General features: G+C 51.2%; 1 protein-coding gene across 1 annotated transcript in view; it reads left to right on the top strand.

Moving 5' to 3' along the window:
* LOC139173944 (uncharacterized) overlaps positions 1-17,544 on the top strand; it is a 47,127-nt gene that overhangs the window by 1,720 nt on the left and 27,863 nt on the right. Inside the window, exon 2 of the mRNA XM_070763910.1 lies at positions 4,537-4,887. Coding sequence (XP_070620011.1) covers positions 4,537-4,887 — 351 coding nt within the window. The remainder of the gene's footprint in view (positions 1-4,536; positions 4,888-17,544) is intronic.

Genomic DNA, 17,544 nt, shown 5'->3' on the forward strand with positions numbered 1-17,544 from the left:
TTTCCTTCCTCTCCCTCCCTTTCTCTCTTTCCTTTCTCTCCCTTTCTGTCTATCCTTTCTATCTCTCACCCCTTCTCCCTCTTTCATTCCCTTTCTCTCCCTCCCTTTCTCTCTCATTCCTTTCTCTCCCTCTTTCCTTCCTATCTCTCTTTCTTTTTCTCCCTCCTTCATATCTTCTTTCTCTCCCCCTTCCTCCCTCTTTCCTTTCTCCCCCTCCCTTTCTCTTCCTTTTTCTCTATCCTTTCTACTTCTTACTCTTTCTTTCTCTCCCTCCTTCATTCAATTTTCTCTCCCTCCCTTTCTCTCCCTTTCTCTCTCTTTCCTTTCTCTCCCTCCCTTTCTCTTCCTTTTTCTCTATCCTTTCTACTTCTTACTCTTTCTTTCTCTCCCTCCTTCATTCAATTTTCTCTCCCCCCCTTCCTCCCTCTTTCCTTTCTCTCCCTCCCTTTCTCTTCCTTTTTCTCTATCCTTTCTACTTCTTACTCTTTCTTTCTCTCCCTCCTTCATTCAATTTTCTCTCCCGCCTCCCTCCCTCTTTCCTTTCTCCCCCTCTTTCTCTTCCTTTATCTCTATCCTTTCTACTTCTTACTCTTTCTTTCTCTCCCTCCTTCATTCAATTTTCTCTCCCTCCCTTTCTCTCCCTTTCTCTCTCTTTCCTTTCTCTCCCTCCCTTTCTCTTCCTTTTTCTCTATCCTTTCTACTTCTTACTCTTTCTTTCTCTCCCTCCTTCATTCAATTTTCTCTCCCCCCCTTCCTCCCTCTTTCCTTTCTCCCCCTCCCTTTCTCTTCCTTTTTCTCTATCCTTTCTGCTTCTTACTCTTTCTTTCTCTCCCTCCTTCATTCAATTTTCTCTCCCTCCCTTACTCTCTCTTTCCTTTCTCTCCCTCCCTTGTTCTCCCCTGGGGCTGCCTGTGCCTGCCCTGCACCACCCAACACGGACGGACAGCCCCCGGTCGTCGGTTCGTCGCCCCCCACCCCCCCACGGAGGGAGATCAGGCTGGCGAGGGCGGTAGAACTACGTCACCAGCCACTGGAGGGAGATCGGGCTGGCGGGGGCGGCGAATCCACCTCCCCAGCCGCGCGGAGGGAAATCCGGTAGGCGGGCGGGTGGCCGCGGCTCCCTGCGCGCCCCTGGAAAAGCGTACAGGGAACGGTGCCCGGGGCCGCTTTAGCCGCCCCCCGCTCCCCCCGCCATCTCCCCGCGACTGCCTGTGCCGCTGCAGCCGCGGCCCCCCCCCCTCCCACTGCCAGTGCCCTCCCGCCGGGCCCCAAAGGACACTTGCCGATGACGACAGGGAACCTTCAGCTGGGCGGGCGCTGCCGTGCCGGTGCCTCCGACCTCCCGGTTCCTGCTCGATGCCGCGGTTTCTGGCGCTCTCCTGCTGGGCCCCAAAGAAGGAAGGCGGGAAAAAGGCGCGAAGAATGGAGCTCTCCTTCCTGCCTGCCTTCTTTGGGACCCAGCAGGAGAGCGCCAGAAACCGCGGCATCGGGCAGGAGCGGAGAGGTCAGAGGCACCGCAGCGCCCTGCCCAGGCGGCACACCGGTTGGGAAACGCTGACATACAGTACAGCAGGCAACATTTTCTAGGCGCCAGACAACATTTTCTAGGCGCCACTGGCGACCAGGCGCCTGGGTTTGTCGAACCTTGGTTTAGTAGAGTGATGGCATTCGGAAAAAGACTGTTTGTGTCTACTTGTCTTGGTGTGCAGTGCTCTGTAGTGACGTTTTGAGGGTAGGAGTTGAAATAGTTTGTGTCCAGGATGCGAGGGGTCAGTAAATATTTTCCCCGCTATCTTTTTGACGCGTGCAGTATACAGGTCCTCAATGGAAGGCAGGTTGGCAGCAATTGCTTTTTCTGCAGTTCTGATTATCCTCCGAAGTCTGTGTCGGTCCTGTTGGGTTGCAGCACCAAACCAGACAGTTATAGAGGTGCAGATGACAGACTCAATGATTCCTCTGTAGAACTGTATCAGCAGCTCCTTGGGCAGTTTGAGCTTCCTGAGCTGGCGCAGAAAGAACATTCTTTGTTGTGCTTTTTTGATTATGTTTTTGATTTTAGGTGACCATTTTAGATCTTGAGATATGATAGAACCTAGAAATTTGAAGGTCTCTACTGTTGATACTGTGTTGTCTAGTATTGTGAGAGGTGGAAGGGTGGAAGGGTTTCTCCTAAAGTCTACCACCATTTCTACGGTTTTGAGTGTGTTCAGTTCTAGATTGTTCTGGTCACACCACAAGGATAGTTGTTCAACTTCCCATCTGTATGCAGATTCATCATTGTCTCGAATGAGTCTAATCACTGTTGTATCATCTGCAAACTTCAGTAGTTTAACAGATGGATCGTTTGAGATGCAGTCATTAGTGTATAGAGAGAAGAGAAGTGGTGAGAGTACACAGCCTTGGGGGACACCTGTGCTAATTGTACATGTATCTGATGTGATTTTTCCTAGCTTCACCTGCTGCTTCCTGTCTGTTAGGAAGCTTGTGATCCACTTACAAGTGTGTTCAGGTACCGCTAGCTGATTTAGTTTGGTTAAGAGAATGTCCGGTATGATGGTATTGAATGCTGAACTGAAGTCCACAAAGAGGACCCTAGCGTAGGTCATTGGAGATTCAAGATGTTGAAGGATGTAGTGTAGAGCCATATATATATATATATATATATATATATATATATATATATATATATATATATATAAAATTTCACACATATATATTATATATATAACACACGCACGTGTGTGTGTGTCACATGTTTTTGCTGAATTTGAAAATTAAGGGAGACTAGGATAGATCTATTTCGGCCTTATTTTGGCCTCATCAGCTAGCCATACCCTCACTGTGGCTTGAACTTGCAACCTTGGCCTTGTAAGGCAGAGAATTAACATATATATGTTGCCCAACTCCCTAGTGACTCAAGGGGCTCACAACAAAAACAAACATGAGTCAGTATAAAAACATTTAAATTTAAAATAATTGCAACCATTCCCCCCTTCAATGGCCCAGGCCTGTCAGAAAAGCCAGGTCTTTTTTTTTAATAGAAAATTTTTATTTATAAATACGTATAACAAACAAAAAAACATTTAAAAACAGTGGATGTTATGTGACAGGTCAGTTTATATTTCTCATGATATTCATTAATACCTATTCATTCTTGTGTAGCTAATATTAACAATTCATTTACAGTGTCTCTACATCCTTTCAAGTAGTTCTTTTCTTCTTGGGTATAATATTAATCTAAATGAATGGCAGCAAATCTGGGACAGAAATAAAAAATGAACCCTAGCGACATCCTACCAGGAGAACAGGTACAAGATGTGTTTTAGGTGGCACCCATCCAATTGGCAAAAACTGATAAAAAATATACAACAAAATGTTGTAAATGCAAGAAAGAATGGGGCTCGTATTATCATATCAGGTGGGGCTGTGAAAAAGTTAAATTATACTGGAAAGAATCAATATGTGGTTAGAAGAGATGCTAGATAAGAACATAGAAAAAACAGAACCTTCTCTATTGGGAATAGCATAGGAGAAGCTGGAAAAAAGTCAATTATACCTGATATTGCACATAACTACAGCCGTGAGGTTAACTTTCGCAGAAGCATGGAAAAATGACGATATACTGAAAGAAGAAGAGGTAATCAAAAATATAATGGTGTGCACTGAAATGGATAAATTAACATACGAATTAAAAATAGAAGTTTAAATATCAGGGGGTAGGGGGGTGGAGAGAAAGAAGAAAAGCCAGGTCTTTATGACTTTCCAGAAGCCAAGAAGGTGGGGGCTGTGCAGATCTCAGGAGATAGCTGATTCCAGAGAGTCGGGGCAACCACAGAGAAGGCTCTCCCCTGTGGACCCAACAGCAGACAAGGGATACTATATAGGGGAAGAATTAGTCTAATGAGTATTATAAGATTTACAGACTGCAAATGAAATGTTACAAACTGCTGATTATTGGTTTAAATTTAGTAAACTGCTCCATCTTGCCCTCTGATTCTTCACAGGGGCTGGGTTCAAAAATTCTATTAAGCCAGAAATGGATGCTCCAGATTAGAGTTTTTTGTGGTTTTTTATTGTCATACTGCATTGATGACAATTGACTCCTTATTGAAACATTCTAGCTGGACCACAGATGAACTATAATTACGTAAGGAAAAACAACTAGCCATTGTATTAATTTGCTTCTAATTATGCATTTACAATTTTGACTGTGTAACGGGATTATTTATTTATTTATTTATTTATTTATTTATTATTTGGATTTGTATGCCGCCCCTCTCCGAAGACTCGGGGCGGCTCACAACAAGTGAGTGCAACTCCTTCCCAAATTGTGGTTTACTCCAAAAGTAGTCAATTTTCGCTTAATCTTTATATGATCTCTCATTGTTCTCTGCCTCTTGCCGTTCCACCACTGCTCTTTCGCAATACTTCCTGTGAAATGTGAGAACTGGGGGTGGTGGTGGTGGTGGTGGTGATAAGATACAATTAATCATAATAATTCTGCAATACAATTTTTTTCATTTTTTTTTTGCGAAGAAGCCTTGAAAGTAAGCATGCCAACTCATAAGACAGCAGTCATGGGCACAAATGTGACACTTCTGTGTCAAATTTCTGACTACCCACCTCCAGAACTGGATATCAAAAAAACAATGTTCATCTGGTATTTGGAGACATCTGAAGGGAATAAAATAGAAAAGCTTTATACAGTTGCTGCTGGAGAACATTCTTCAAATAGAGGTGGTTCAAGATTGGATCCAACTCAATTAAAAAATGGAAATGCCTCGCTTTTCCTTCCGCAAGTACAGCTTAATGAAGAGGGCACATATATATGCGTTGTGATTGATTCTTCTGTTAAAGTTGAAGGAACCACCATTTTAGATCTAATTGGTAAGTGACATTTGTGGTATACCTTTTCAAAGAGCAAATTTGTTCTTTTGGAATTCTTAAACTGTATTAAGATTGCATTCCAAATGGGGCGTGCATAAGTGCACCAGCATGTCTACTGTCCCTGTCCAATTGTTCCCTCTTATCAGTATCCATCTTATGTATATAAACAGTGCTATATCTATGTATATTACAAATATTTACTTGACAAAATAAATAAATGAAATAAAAATAAAATCTCTTCCTAATTATGAGAAAGGCCCCCTCCAATTAGTTCCTTGTAAGAAAGGGGAATCCTGAAAAGCGGGAGGTAGAAAAAAAGTCCTTCCCCATTTCTTCATTTATATCAGAGGGTTGTTGTTAATGGCGAGTGTTCTGAGTAGAGCCTGGTTACAAGCAGTGTGCCACAAGAGTCAGTTCTGGGCCCTATTCTTTTTAATATGTTTGTGAGTGACATAGGGGAAGGTTTGGTAGGAAAGGTTTGCCTATTTGCCGATGACTCTAGAGTGTGCAAAAGGGTTGATATTCCTGGAGGCGTCTGTAATATGGCAAATGATTTAGCTGTACTAGATAAGCGATCAAAGCAATGGAAAGTGCAGTTTAATGTTTCCAAATGTAAAATAATGCACTTGGGGAAAAGGAATCCTCAGTCTGAGTATTGTATTGGAAATTCTGTGTTAGCAAAACTTCAGAAGAGAAGGATTTAAGGGTAGTGATTTCTGACAGTCTCAAAATGGGTGAACAGTGCAGTCAGGCAGTAGAGAAAGCAAGTAGAATGCTTGGCTGCATAGCTAGAGGTATAACAATCAGGAAGAGGGAGATTGTGATCCCGCTGTATACAGTGCTGGTGAGACCACATTTGGAATGCTGTGTTCAGTTCTGGAGACCTCACCTACAAAAATATATTGATAAAATTGAACGCGTCCCAAGACGGGCTACAATAATGGTGGAAGGTCTTAAGCATAAAACTTATCAGGAAAGACTTAATGAACTCAATCTATATAGTCTGGAGGACAGAAGGTAAAGGGGGGACATGATTGAAACATTTAAATATGTTAAAGGGTTAAATAAGGTTCAGGAGAGAAGTGTTTTTAATAGGAAAGTGAACACAAGAACAAGGGGGCACAATCTGAGGTTAGTTGGGGAAAAGATCAGAAGCAATGTGAGAAAATATCTTACTGATAGAGTAACAGATACTGTACATGGAACAAACTTCCATCAGAAGTGGTTGGTAAATCCACAGTAACTGAATTTAAACATGCCTGGGATAAACAAATATCCATCCTAAGGAAATAGTGTAAGGGCAGACTAGATGGACTACGAGGTCTTTTTCTGCCGTCAATCTTTAATGTTTCTATGTTTCTATATTGTCACAAGAATCCCTCTTGTGTGATGGTTAAAGCATCAGGCTAGAAACCGGGAGACTGTAACTTCTAATCCTGCTTTAGGCACAAAGCTAGATGGACCAGTCACTCTCAGCCCTAGGAAGGGGGTACTGACAAGCCATTTCTGAAATCTTGCCAAGAAAACTGTAGATTTCTCCTAGCAATTGCCAAGAGTCAATATTGTTCACTTTTCTCATTTTATTTAACCACAATATAAAGATGATTTGATAACTCTTGTCATTAGGGCAACTAGTTAGTTGCAGTCTGGCAATGCCTACATTGAATTAAACAAATGTATTTTCTATGTTATACCTCCATGATATTGCCTTTAGCCAAAGAATGAGACAGCACAGATAGGTTGTTCTTAGCATTACAGGTGTTTAAAAATAATTTTTCTTCAAGCTGAAAGGTGTAAGGGATGTACAAGTCATGATGAGGCTTTGTTACCTGCTGTCTTGTTGGCAAGGTTGGGTGATCAGCAAGAATCAAAGTGATATAATAACAAGGAATATGGAGAGAATTTAGAACTAAGGAGAAATTTCCTGACAGTTAGAACAACAGCTTGGAACAACTTGCCTCTAGAAGTTGTGAATGCTCTAACACTAAGTTTTAAGAAGATGTTGGATAAGCATCTGTCTGAAGTAGTGTATGGTTTCCTGCCTAAGCAAGGGGTTGGACTAGAAGACCTCCAAGGTCCCTTCCAACTCTGTTGCTGCTGCTGCTGCTGTTGTTGTTGTTGTTGATAATATTTATTAGCTGTTTCAAGGTCATTTAGGCATATTTTCTTCCATCTTCATTAGGTGCTGGTTGATTTTGTCTATCACTGTTCTGTTATTATCTACTTGAAGAGTTAGATATAATGGCACATGAAACACAACACAATTAAAAATATGTGGTGAGGTTTGAATAGTTTAACAATGAAATAGCAAAACAGGCTGAAATAACATAACACTAGGGACCTACTTCTCCTGAACAAAAGCTGGAGGAATGTGGAATTAACATTTTAAAATAGAAAAATTCTGCATACAAATGTTGCTTGTGATTCTGCTTCATTGTGGCTTTGCAATTTATTTATTTTTACATTTTTAAGTTAAATTTGGATAGGAAAGAGCCTAGAGATGATAATGAATCAAACAGTCATTCCTTCTGCTCTGTTATCATGTGGTTGTTTGTTAGCTGTATAAAACCTAGACTAGACTTAGAAATTGGTACTGAGGCCCAAAGCAACTTTTTTTTTTTTACTATTAACAACATGATCTTGCAGATTTTGAATTTCCCCCCTTCCTCTGTCTTTAATCTTCATGTGAATTGGGTGAGAGGAGGCTGTTCAGAGCCTTTTCACAAAGCATTTTCTTGCCCTGGGCTCTCATTTGCTGGAGAGACGGAGTAACGACAAGGACACAAGAGCTGGATTTAAAATGGGTCATTTTTATTAACATAAATTTGCATATATTAGCATAATCAACTATGACCCGGAACTGGACCTGCAGGGTCAAACAAATACTTCCGGGGCAGAAATGACGTTAGGGCAAAAAAATTCCTGGGCAACTCATGGGCGTATCTCGATGCAAGTCCAGGTGAGGGACTACTCCATCACCTGCGACCCTGCCATGCTTTGCATGAGGGGGGTCCCACCGACTAACCCCAATCCGGGAATTTAAAGGTGCAGGACCCAAAGACAGGTTCCCCCCAGCTGCTCAGGCAGTCGCTCCCTCCATGAGCTTGCAGAGAACCTGTCAATCATCCCCAAAGATGCCCAAGGGAGAATGCGCGGTTGCTAAACCACCCCCCAGTTTTCCGCCCCTAACCTGCCTACCCAAATGACCAAAGGTAAGCCAATTAACCTAATAAAATGCAAGCACCCCCTAACCGCACATCCATCTCCCCAGTGTGGAATGGGCGAAAAAACAGCCCGGCTAAGAGGCAGAACTGCAAAAAATTCCCATTCGGCCCCCTAAGGGCGACCCCTAAGCACACTGCAAAATAGGGAGGGCGGGCGGGTGTCTGCTCGTTGTTGCTGTCCGGGCGAAAAGGCTGAGCCTCGGGCCTGCTCGCCCTTATATAGGGCAAGCAGGCCCCGCCTGGACCAATCAGCAGCCGGGCCATTCAGGCCCAAAAAATCCCGAGCGAAGTCTCATCACGCGAGACTTCGCTCGGGATCCAAGATGGCGGCCGCCATGAGGGTCCGGTGTCTCCCGGTCCCTCCAGCAAAGCCTGCTGCTGGGTAAGTCCGGCGCCGTCATTGCTGGAGAGACGGAGTAACGACACGGACACAAGAGCTGGATTTAAAATGGGTCATTTTTATTAACATAAATTTGCATAATTTATTCATTAAATTTGCATATATTAGCATAATCAACTATGACCCGGAACTGGACCTGCAGGGTCAAACAAATACTTCCGGGGCGGAAATGACGTTAGGGCAAAAAACTTCCTGGGCAACTCATGGGCGTATCTCGATGCAAGTCCAGGTGAGGGACCACTCCATCACCTGCGACCCTGCCATGCTTTGCATGAGAGGGGTCCCACCGACTAACCCCAATCCGGGAATTTAAAGGTGCAGGACCCAAAGACAGGTTCCCCCCAGCTGCTCAGGCAGTCGCTCCCTCCATGAGCTTGCAGAGAACCTGTCAATCATCCCCAAAGATGCCCAAGGGAGAACGTGCGGTTGCTAAACCACCCCCCAGTTTTCCGCCCCTAACCTGCCACGGAGCGGGGGGTCAGATCTCTATCTTGGCCCCCCGACTCCCCCCTCTAGCTGCGCCAGCTCACGCAGAGACCGCTGCAGGTCCTGTAAGAAAATGGCGTTCCCCTGTTCTGACAGGTGAACGCCATCGGCCCGGTAAAGCCACAGCCGATCTACAGTGATGAGGGGATGGGCCACTACAACTCCACCTAAATTCCCTGACTACCCTTCCCAGGGCCTTATTGCCTCTACACCTGACCCGGTGAATGGCCCTAAGGGAAATGGCGACCCACAAAGATCCCCAGGGGATCGAAGACCGCACCACATACATGGCGGGCCACACAGCGTGAAGCCACCGCAGGCTTCCGCAAGCCTGGCGGGTCCCCAACCGACCCCCAAGCAGTACCGGTCCTTGCCCAAAGAGCAAGACCAGCGACCGGGGCGCAGCAATGGGATGCCGCCCTCCCCGAACAACTGGGCGTAGCCATGGGATGCCACCCGCCCAGCACCGCCTGGGCGCAGCAATGGTATGCCGCCCTCCCAGCACCAACTGGGCACAGCAATGGGATGCCGCCCTCCCAGCACACATCCAGGCGCAGCAATGGGATGCCGCCCCAGGCACCGACTGGGCGCAGCAATGGGATGCCGCCCTCCCAGCACCAACTGGGCGCAGCAATGGGATGCCACCCTCCCAGCACACACCCAGGCGCAGCAATGGAATGCCGCCCCCGGCACCAACTGGGCGCAGCAATATGATGCCGCCCTCCCAGCACCAACTGGGCGCAGCACTGGGATGCCGCTCTCCCAGCACACATCCAGGCGCAGCAATGGGATGCCGCCCCTGGCACCGACTGGGCGCAGCAATGGGATGCCGCCCTCCCAGCACCAACTGGGCGCAGCAATGGGATGCCGTCCTCCCAGCACACCTCTGAGCGCAGCAATGGGATGCCGCCCCTGGCACTGACTGGGCGCAGCAATGGGATGCCGCCCTCCCAGCACCAACTGGGCGCAGCAATGGGATGCCGCCCTCCCAGCACACCTCTGAGCGCAGCAATGGGATGCCGCCCCTGGCACCGACTGGGCACAGGAATGGGATGCCGCCCTCCCAGCACCAACTGAGCGCAGCCATGGGATGCCGCCCTCCCAACACCACCTGGGCGCAGCAATGGGATGCCGCCCTCCCAGGACCAACTGGGCGCAGCAATGGGATGCCGCCCTCCCAGGACCAACTGGGCGCAGCAATGGGATGCCGCCCTCCCAGCACCGCCTGGGCGCAGCAATGGGATGCCGCCCTCCCTGGACCACCTGGGCGCAGCAATGGGATGCCGCCCTCCCAGGACCAACCGGGCGCAGCAACGGGATGCCGCCCTCCCGGCACCGCCTGGGCGCAGCAATGGGATGCCGCCCTCCCAGGCCCCCCTGGGCGCAGCAATGGGATGCCGCCCTCCCAGCAATAGCGGTAGAAACGCCCGTCCCACCGCACACCCCGTCTCCCCCGCCAGACGACAAGGACCCAGCCGCCACGACGGAAGGGTCCCCACCCCCAACGGTACCTTGTTGCTGAGTGGTCTCGGAGCGCTCATGACCCAAAGCAACCCCGTCGGTCGCGTCCTGGCGGGGTTGAATAGAAGGGGACCAAAGGGGAACCTGGCCTAAGATCTTACCCCGGACCCTCAACAGGTCGTTCATACCCTAAAACAGGCCGTTGACCGCCAGCGGTCGACTTCCCCGAATCCTCCGTATCGAGAACGCCGTTACCGCACCAGTGGCAGCGCCTCTCGAGAACGAGCGTTCCCTAATGGCGGGATCCATACTTGGCCTGGCCAAACCCTACACACTAGCACCCACCTAACGAGGTAATCAGATGGAAGGAACAAAATGACCTGACGGCCTGCGATAAGGCCCTGGCCCAACCTTCCCGCACCGTCACAATGCGGAAGTCACCATAAATCAAAAACCCCGCCTCCGCCTTAGACAAAAGGCAAAGCCGGCCAACCTGGACCTAATAGTCCTAACTTAAAGGCCACGCTGCCGAAGCTGGACGCAAATATGGCCAGGTACACAACTGGGGCAGGCCAGCTATAGGGGTAACCCGTATACTGCCTGCAATCCCCAAACTCTTCACCTGCCTGCTGCTAAGCCCCCCAGAGTGCCAGACACTCCCGAGGGTGCCGTAGCCCAGCCAGCCTCTACTCTCCACTGCCCAGGAGCCCACCCAGGCTCCAAAGGGGGACAGGAAAAACCTGTGGCGACACACGTGCCCACGGGGCCAGGGTCCGAAACCAGGACAACTGACCACGGGACAAGGCGTCAGCAACCCCTTTATCTAACCCGGGGACATGCCTAGCCAAAAACAATGTGTTCAGGGACAAGGACCTGTGCACAAAATGGCGGACAAGCCGCATGACCCTGTCACTCTTAGAGGACAGGGCGTTCACAACATGGACAACTGCTAGGTTGTCACACCAAAAGTGCACGGTCTTGTCCCTAAACTGCTCCCCCCAAAGCTCTAAGGCCACTACTAAGGGGAAGAGCTCTAAGAACGTAAGGTCCTTAACCAACGAAGAGGCACTCCATTCCGGAGGCCGTGCCGACCAGCACCACTGGTCACCTAAAACTACCCCGAAGCCACAAGTCCCCGCGGCATCAGAAGAGAGCTGCAACTCGGCTTCCAAAAGAAGCTCGTGCCTCCAAAAGACAAACCATTAAACCTGACCAAGAAATCCCGCCACGCGCCGAGGTCAGCCCTGACCCCAGCACAAAGGCGGGTACGATGATGGGGCAAACGGAGCCCCTTCATCGCGTCGTACAACCTCCTGGAAAAAGCCCTACCAGGAACAACCACCCGACAGGCAAAATTAAGAATGCCTGCCAATTTCTGAAGCTGCCGTAGGGTAACCTTCCGGCAGCCCAGCACCTCATCGAGCTTTCTTCTGATCTTAAGCAACTTCTCTAAGGGCAATCTGGAAGATTGCTCCACTGAATCCAATTCAATACCCAGAAAGGTAATCCTGGTGGCGGGGCCTTCGGTCTTCTCAGAGGCTAAAGGCACCCCTAACTGAGCACAAAGGGCTTCGAAGTCCCGCATTAGAGCAAAACATTGCTCCGAATGCGCAGGCCCCGCCACCAAGAAATCATCAAGGTAGTGAACGACCGAGCCCAGACCACTGCGCCTCCTGAGCGCCCACTCCAAGAGGGTGCTAAAACTCTCGAAAAGAGAGCACGAGACAGAGCAACCCATGGGTAAAGCTCTGTCCACGTAATAACCTCCCTCAAAATGGAAGCCCAACAGCTCAAAGTCGTCTGGGTGTATGGGGAGGAGCCGAAATGCCGACTTAATGTCGCATTTTCCCATAAGGGCTCCAATCCCACACTTCCTAACCATAGTCACGGCTGCATCAAAGGATGCGTGCCGGACTGAACAAAGTCCGTCAGGAACGAAATCATTCACTGACTCCCTTTTAGGAAAAGACAAGTGGTGAATCAACCTAATTCACCACTCGCCTTTTTTGGGGACCACCCCTAATGGGGACACCCCAAAATTCGGGAAGGGCGGCTCCGGGAAGGGCCCCAGGACCCTCCCCTCGGCCACCTCCTTCGCTACTTTGGACCGAACAATGTCTTCGTGTCCCACAACCGACCTGAGGTTGTTGGACATGAAGGCTTGCCTAACCCCCATGTAAGGGATCCTGAATCCCTGTGAGAAACCTAGCAAGAGAGCAGCCGCTCTCGAGCGAGGGTGGTAGTCCCTCAACCAACCCTCGAGCGTGCTTAAATACTTGGGCTGGGCCCATTTTCCCCCAGTAGGTGGGGTTTGTTCCCTGGACCCCCTCCCCTCTTAACCGTCCCCTTTTAGGGGCAGGGGCACACCGAAGCGGCATGGGCACATCGCCCTCCTGCACTCACGGCTGTACCTACAAAAGGGGGCGAAAACAAGCCCCTTTGCAGCAAAGCCCTGACATGCAGTGAACGGGTCCCACACTGTGGTGGCCCCCGTACCCAATACCCCTGGCCCCGACGGGTAAGCCATCAAAAGGGGCGGAGGCACTACGTCCTGCGTTGGTGGGGTCCGAACCCCCCGCCCCTGACACACCAGGCCATAGCAAAAAGCTGCCCCAGGGGCCCGTGCCCCCGCAGTAGGAGCCGGCGGGGGGGCCAAACCTGGTTACAGGTGCCCCCCCCGAAACCCCCCAAGAAACTAGGACCGGGTGGCCACCAACCGTAGTCCCCCCCAGCAGGACCCACCGGGGGGGCCCTTCCTGGCTACCCTGGCCGAGGGCCTCATCACCTTCCTAGGCACAGCTACCGTGGGGCTACCAAATATTTAAATAATTAATATTTGACTATAACTGTTTTACTGAAGTTTGACTACGACTTTACTGAAAGAGTAGTAGATCCTTGGAACAAACTTCCAGCAGACTTGGTATATAAATCCACACTAACTGAATTTAAACATGCCTGGGATAAACATATATCCATCCTGAGATAAAATACAGTAAATATTATAAGGGCAGACTAGAGGGACCAATAGGTCTTTTCCTGACTTCCGTGTTTCTATATAAATAATTAAATAATATTAACCATAATTATCAGTATTATTATTATTATGTATGTTTTGTTTTACACCATGGTTCTTATTTTAACATGAATGAAACCGGGGCCGCCCAGGCCCCAAAAGAGGGCAGCAAATGGCCTCTGCCCAAACAGGCAGCGCAGCAGCAAGAAGCTGCCGCCAAGGGCCTAACTGCCCCCTGAACAGGGGCCATGAATGGGGGGGGGAGGCGCACACGCGAGCCCTCCGCCCGATCCCCCCGTTCCCGAGGGGGCGACCGGAACGATCCCCCCCCGGACGAAATAGAGGGGCCAACAGCCGAAAACGGCACAGGCCCAGCCTCCCCGCCGGACCCGAAGCCCTGGACCGCTCCACGAGCCTCCGATGAGGCTCTCAAGATGGCGGCCGCAACACGCGGTGGGGGGGCTCACGCCGGACTCCAGCCGAGCCTGAGAAGAGAAGACCGCAGGCCTCGGAAGGGCTGCTCCAGCGAGCTGCAGCCTCCTCAAGCCTCCGACGAGGCTTCCAAAAGCGGCGGCCGCCCATGCGGCTGCCGAAAGGGCTCCAAGAGCAGACAGCCATGTGTCTGCTCGTTGCTGCTGTCCGGGCGAAAATTTTTCAGGCCCGAAAAATCCCGAGCGAAGTCTCATCACGCGAGACTTCGCTCGGGATCCAAGATGGCGGCCGCCATGAGGGTCCGGTGTCTCCCGGTCCCTCCAGCAAAGCCTGCTGCCGGGTAAGTCCGGCGCCGTCATTATCTGATTACAGTGATCCCCCGGGTATCGCGACCCCGATCATTGCGAAACGGCTATATCGCGAGTTTTCAACCCGGAAGTAACACCATCTGCACGCATGCGTAGATGGTGGAGTTTGCGTTCCGGCAGATCAGCTGCTGGGCGGCCGAAGGAACGTTCCCTGGGTCTTCCCGCCGGCATGGGGGGCTTCCTAGCACCCCCCAAACCCGGGTTGAGGGCTGGGGGGGGTGCTAGGAAGCTCCCCATGATGGCGGAGACCTGTTAAAACACTCGCGCGGCTTCCAAACTGAGTCCTGAAGCCAAGCGCAGAAGTTCGCCTTTGGCGCTTGGCTTCAGGACTCGGTTTGGAAGCCGCGCGAGTGTTTTAAAAGGTCTCCGCCAACAATGGGAGCTTCCTAGCACCCCCCAAACCCGGGTTGGGGGCTCGGGGGGGGGTGCTAGGAAGCTCCCCATGATGGCGGAGACCTGTTAAAACACTTGCGCGGCTTCCAAACCGAGTCATGAAGCCAAGCGCCAAAGGCGAACTTCTGCGCTTGGCTTCAGGACTCGGTTTGGAAGCTGCGCGAGTGTTTTAAAAGGTCTCCGCCAACAATGGGAGCTTCCTAGCACCCCCCCCGAGCCCCCAACCCGGGTTTGGGGGGTGCTAGGAAGCTCCCATTGTTGGCGGAGACCTTTTAAAACACTCGCGCGGCTTCCAAACCGAGTCCTGAAGCCAAGCGCCAAAGGCGAACTTCTGCGCTTGGCTTCAGGACTCGGTTTGGAAGCCGCGCGAGTGTTTTAACAGGTCTCCGCCATCATGGGGAGCTTCCTAGCACCCCCCCCGAGCCCCCAACCCGGGTTTGGGGGGTGCTAGGAAGCTCCCATTGTTGGCGGAGACCTTTTAAAACACTCGCGCGGCTTCCAAACCGAGTCCTGAAGCCAAGCGCTCTGCGCTTGGCTTCAGGACTCGGTTTGGAAGCCGCGCGAGTGTTTTAAAAGGTCTCCGCCAACAATGGGAGCTTCCTAGCACCCCCCCGAGCCCCCAACCCGGGTTTGGGGGGTGCTAGGAAGCTCCCATTGTTGGCGGAGACCTTTTAAAACACTCGCGCGGCTTCAGGACTCGGTTTGGAAGCCGCGCGAGTGTTTTAAAAGGTCTCCGCCAACAATGGGAGCTTCCTAGCACCCCCCCCCCGAGCCCCCAACCCGGGTTTGGGGGGTGCTAGGAAGCTCCCATTGTTGGCGGAGACCTTTTAAAACACTCGCGCGGCTTCCAGGACTCGGTTTGGAAGCCGCGCGAGTGTTTTAAAAGGTCTCCGCCAACAATGGGAGCTTCCTAGCACCCCCCCCCGAGCCCCCAACCCGGGTTTGGGGGGTGCTAGGAAGCTCCCATTGTTGGCGGAGACCTTTTAAAACACTTGCGCGGCTTCCAAACCGAGTCCTGAAGCCAAGCGCCAAAGGCGAACTTCTGCGCTTGGCTTCAGGACTCGGTTTGGAAGCCGCGCGAGTGTTTTAAAAGGTCTCCGCCAACAATGGGAGCTTCCTAGCACCCCCCCCGAGCCCCCAACCCGGGTTTGGGGGGTGCTAGGAAGCTCCCATTGTTGGCGGAGACCTTTTAAAACACTCGCGCGGCTTCAGGACTCGGTTTGGAAGCCGCGCGAGTGTTTTAAAAGGTCTCCGCCAACAATGGGAGCTTCCTAGCACCCCCCCGAGCCCCCAACCCGTGTTTGGGGGGTGCTAGGAAGCTCCCATTGTTGGCGGAGACCTTTTAAAACACTCGCGCGGCTTCCAGGACTCGGTTTGGAAGCCGCGCGACTGTTTTAAAAGGTCTCCGCCAACAATGGGAGCTTCCTAGCACCCCCCCGAGCCCCCAACCCGGGTTTGGGGGGTGCTAGGAAGCTCCCATTGTTGGCGGAGACCTTTTAAAACACTCGCGCGGCTTCCAAACCGAGTCCTGAAGCCAAGCGCCAAAGGCGAACTTCTGCGCTTGGCTTCAGGACTCGGTTTGGAAGCCGCACGAGTGTTTTAACAGGTCTCCGCCATCATGGGGAGCTTCCTAGCACCCCCCCCGAGCCCCCAACCCGGGTTTGGGGGGTGCTAGGAAGCTCCCATTGTTGGCGGAGACCTTTTAAAACACTCGCGCGGCTTCCAAACCGAGTCCTGAAGCCAAGCGCTTTTAAAGCCAAGCGCTTTTAAAACACCCGCGCGACTTTCCAATGAGTCCCGAAGACAAACGCGTTGTCTTCGGGACTCATTGGAAAGTCGCGCGGGTGTTTTAAAACATTCCCGCCGACATGGGAGGCTCGCTAGCACACCCCCGAGCCCCCAACCCGGGTTTGGGGGGTGCTAGGAAGCTCCCATTGTTGGCGGAGACCTTTTAAAACACTCGCGCGGCTTCCAAACCGAGTCCTGAAGCCGCGCGAGTGTTTTAAAAGGTCTCCGCCAACAATGGGAGCTTCCTAGCACCCCCCAAACCCGGGTTGGGGGCTCGGGGGGGGGTGCTAGGAAGCTCCCATTGTTGGCGGAGACCTTTTAAAACACTCGCGCGGCTTCCAAACCGAGTCCTGGAAGCCGCGCGAGTGTTTTAAAAGGTCTCCGCCAACAATGGGAGCTTCCTAGCACCCCCCCGAGCCCCCAACCCGTGTTTGGGGGGTGCTAGGAAGCTCCCATTGTTGGCGGAGACCTTTTAAAACACTCGCGCGGCTTCCAGGACTCGGTTTGGAAGCCGCGCGACTGTTTTAAAAGGTCTCCGCCAACAATGGGAGCTTCCTAGCACCCCCCCGAGCCCCCAACCCGGGTTTGGGGGGTGCTAGGAAGCTCCCATTGTTGGCGGAGACCTTTTAAAACACTCGCGCGGCTTCCAAACCGAGTCCTGAAGCCAAGCGCCAAAGGCGAACTTCTGCGCTTGGCTTCAGGACTCGGTTTGGAAGCCGCACGAGTGTTTTAACAGGTCTCCGCCATCATGGGGAGCTTCCTAGCACCCCCCCCGAGCCCCCAACCCGGGTTTGGGGGGTGCTAGGAAGCTCCCATTGTTGGCGGAGACCTTTTAAAACACTCGCGCGGCTTCCAAACCGAGTCCTGAAGCCAAGCGCTTTTAAAGCCAAGCGCTTTTAAAACACCCGCGCGACTTTCCAATGAGTCCCGAAGACAAACGCGTTGTCTTCGGGACTCATTGGAAAGTCGCGCGGGTGTTTTAAAACATTCCCGCCGACATGGGAGGCTCGCTAGCACACCCCCGAGCCCCCAACCCGGGTTTGGGGGGTGCTAGGAAGCTCCCATTGTTGGCGGAGACCTTTTAAAACACTC

The sequence above is a fragment of the Erythrolamprus reginae genome, chromosome 1 (assembly GCF_031021105.1).
Source record: "Erythrolamprus reginae isolate rEryReg1 chromosome 1, rEryReg1.hap1, whole genome shotgun sequence".
Classification (NCBI taxonomy): Eukaryota; Metazoa; Chordata; class Lepidosauria; order Squamata; family Dipsadidae; genus Erythrolamprus; species Erythrolamprus reginae.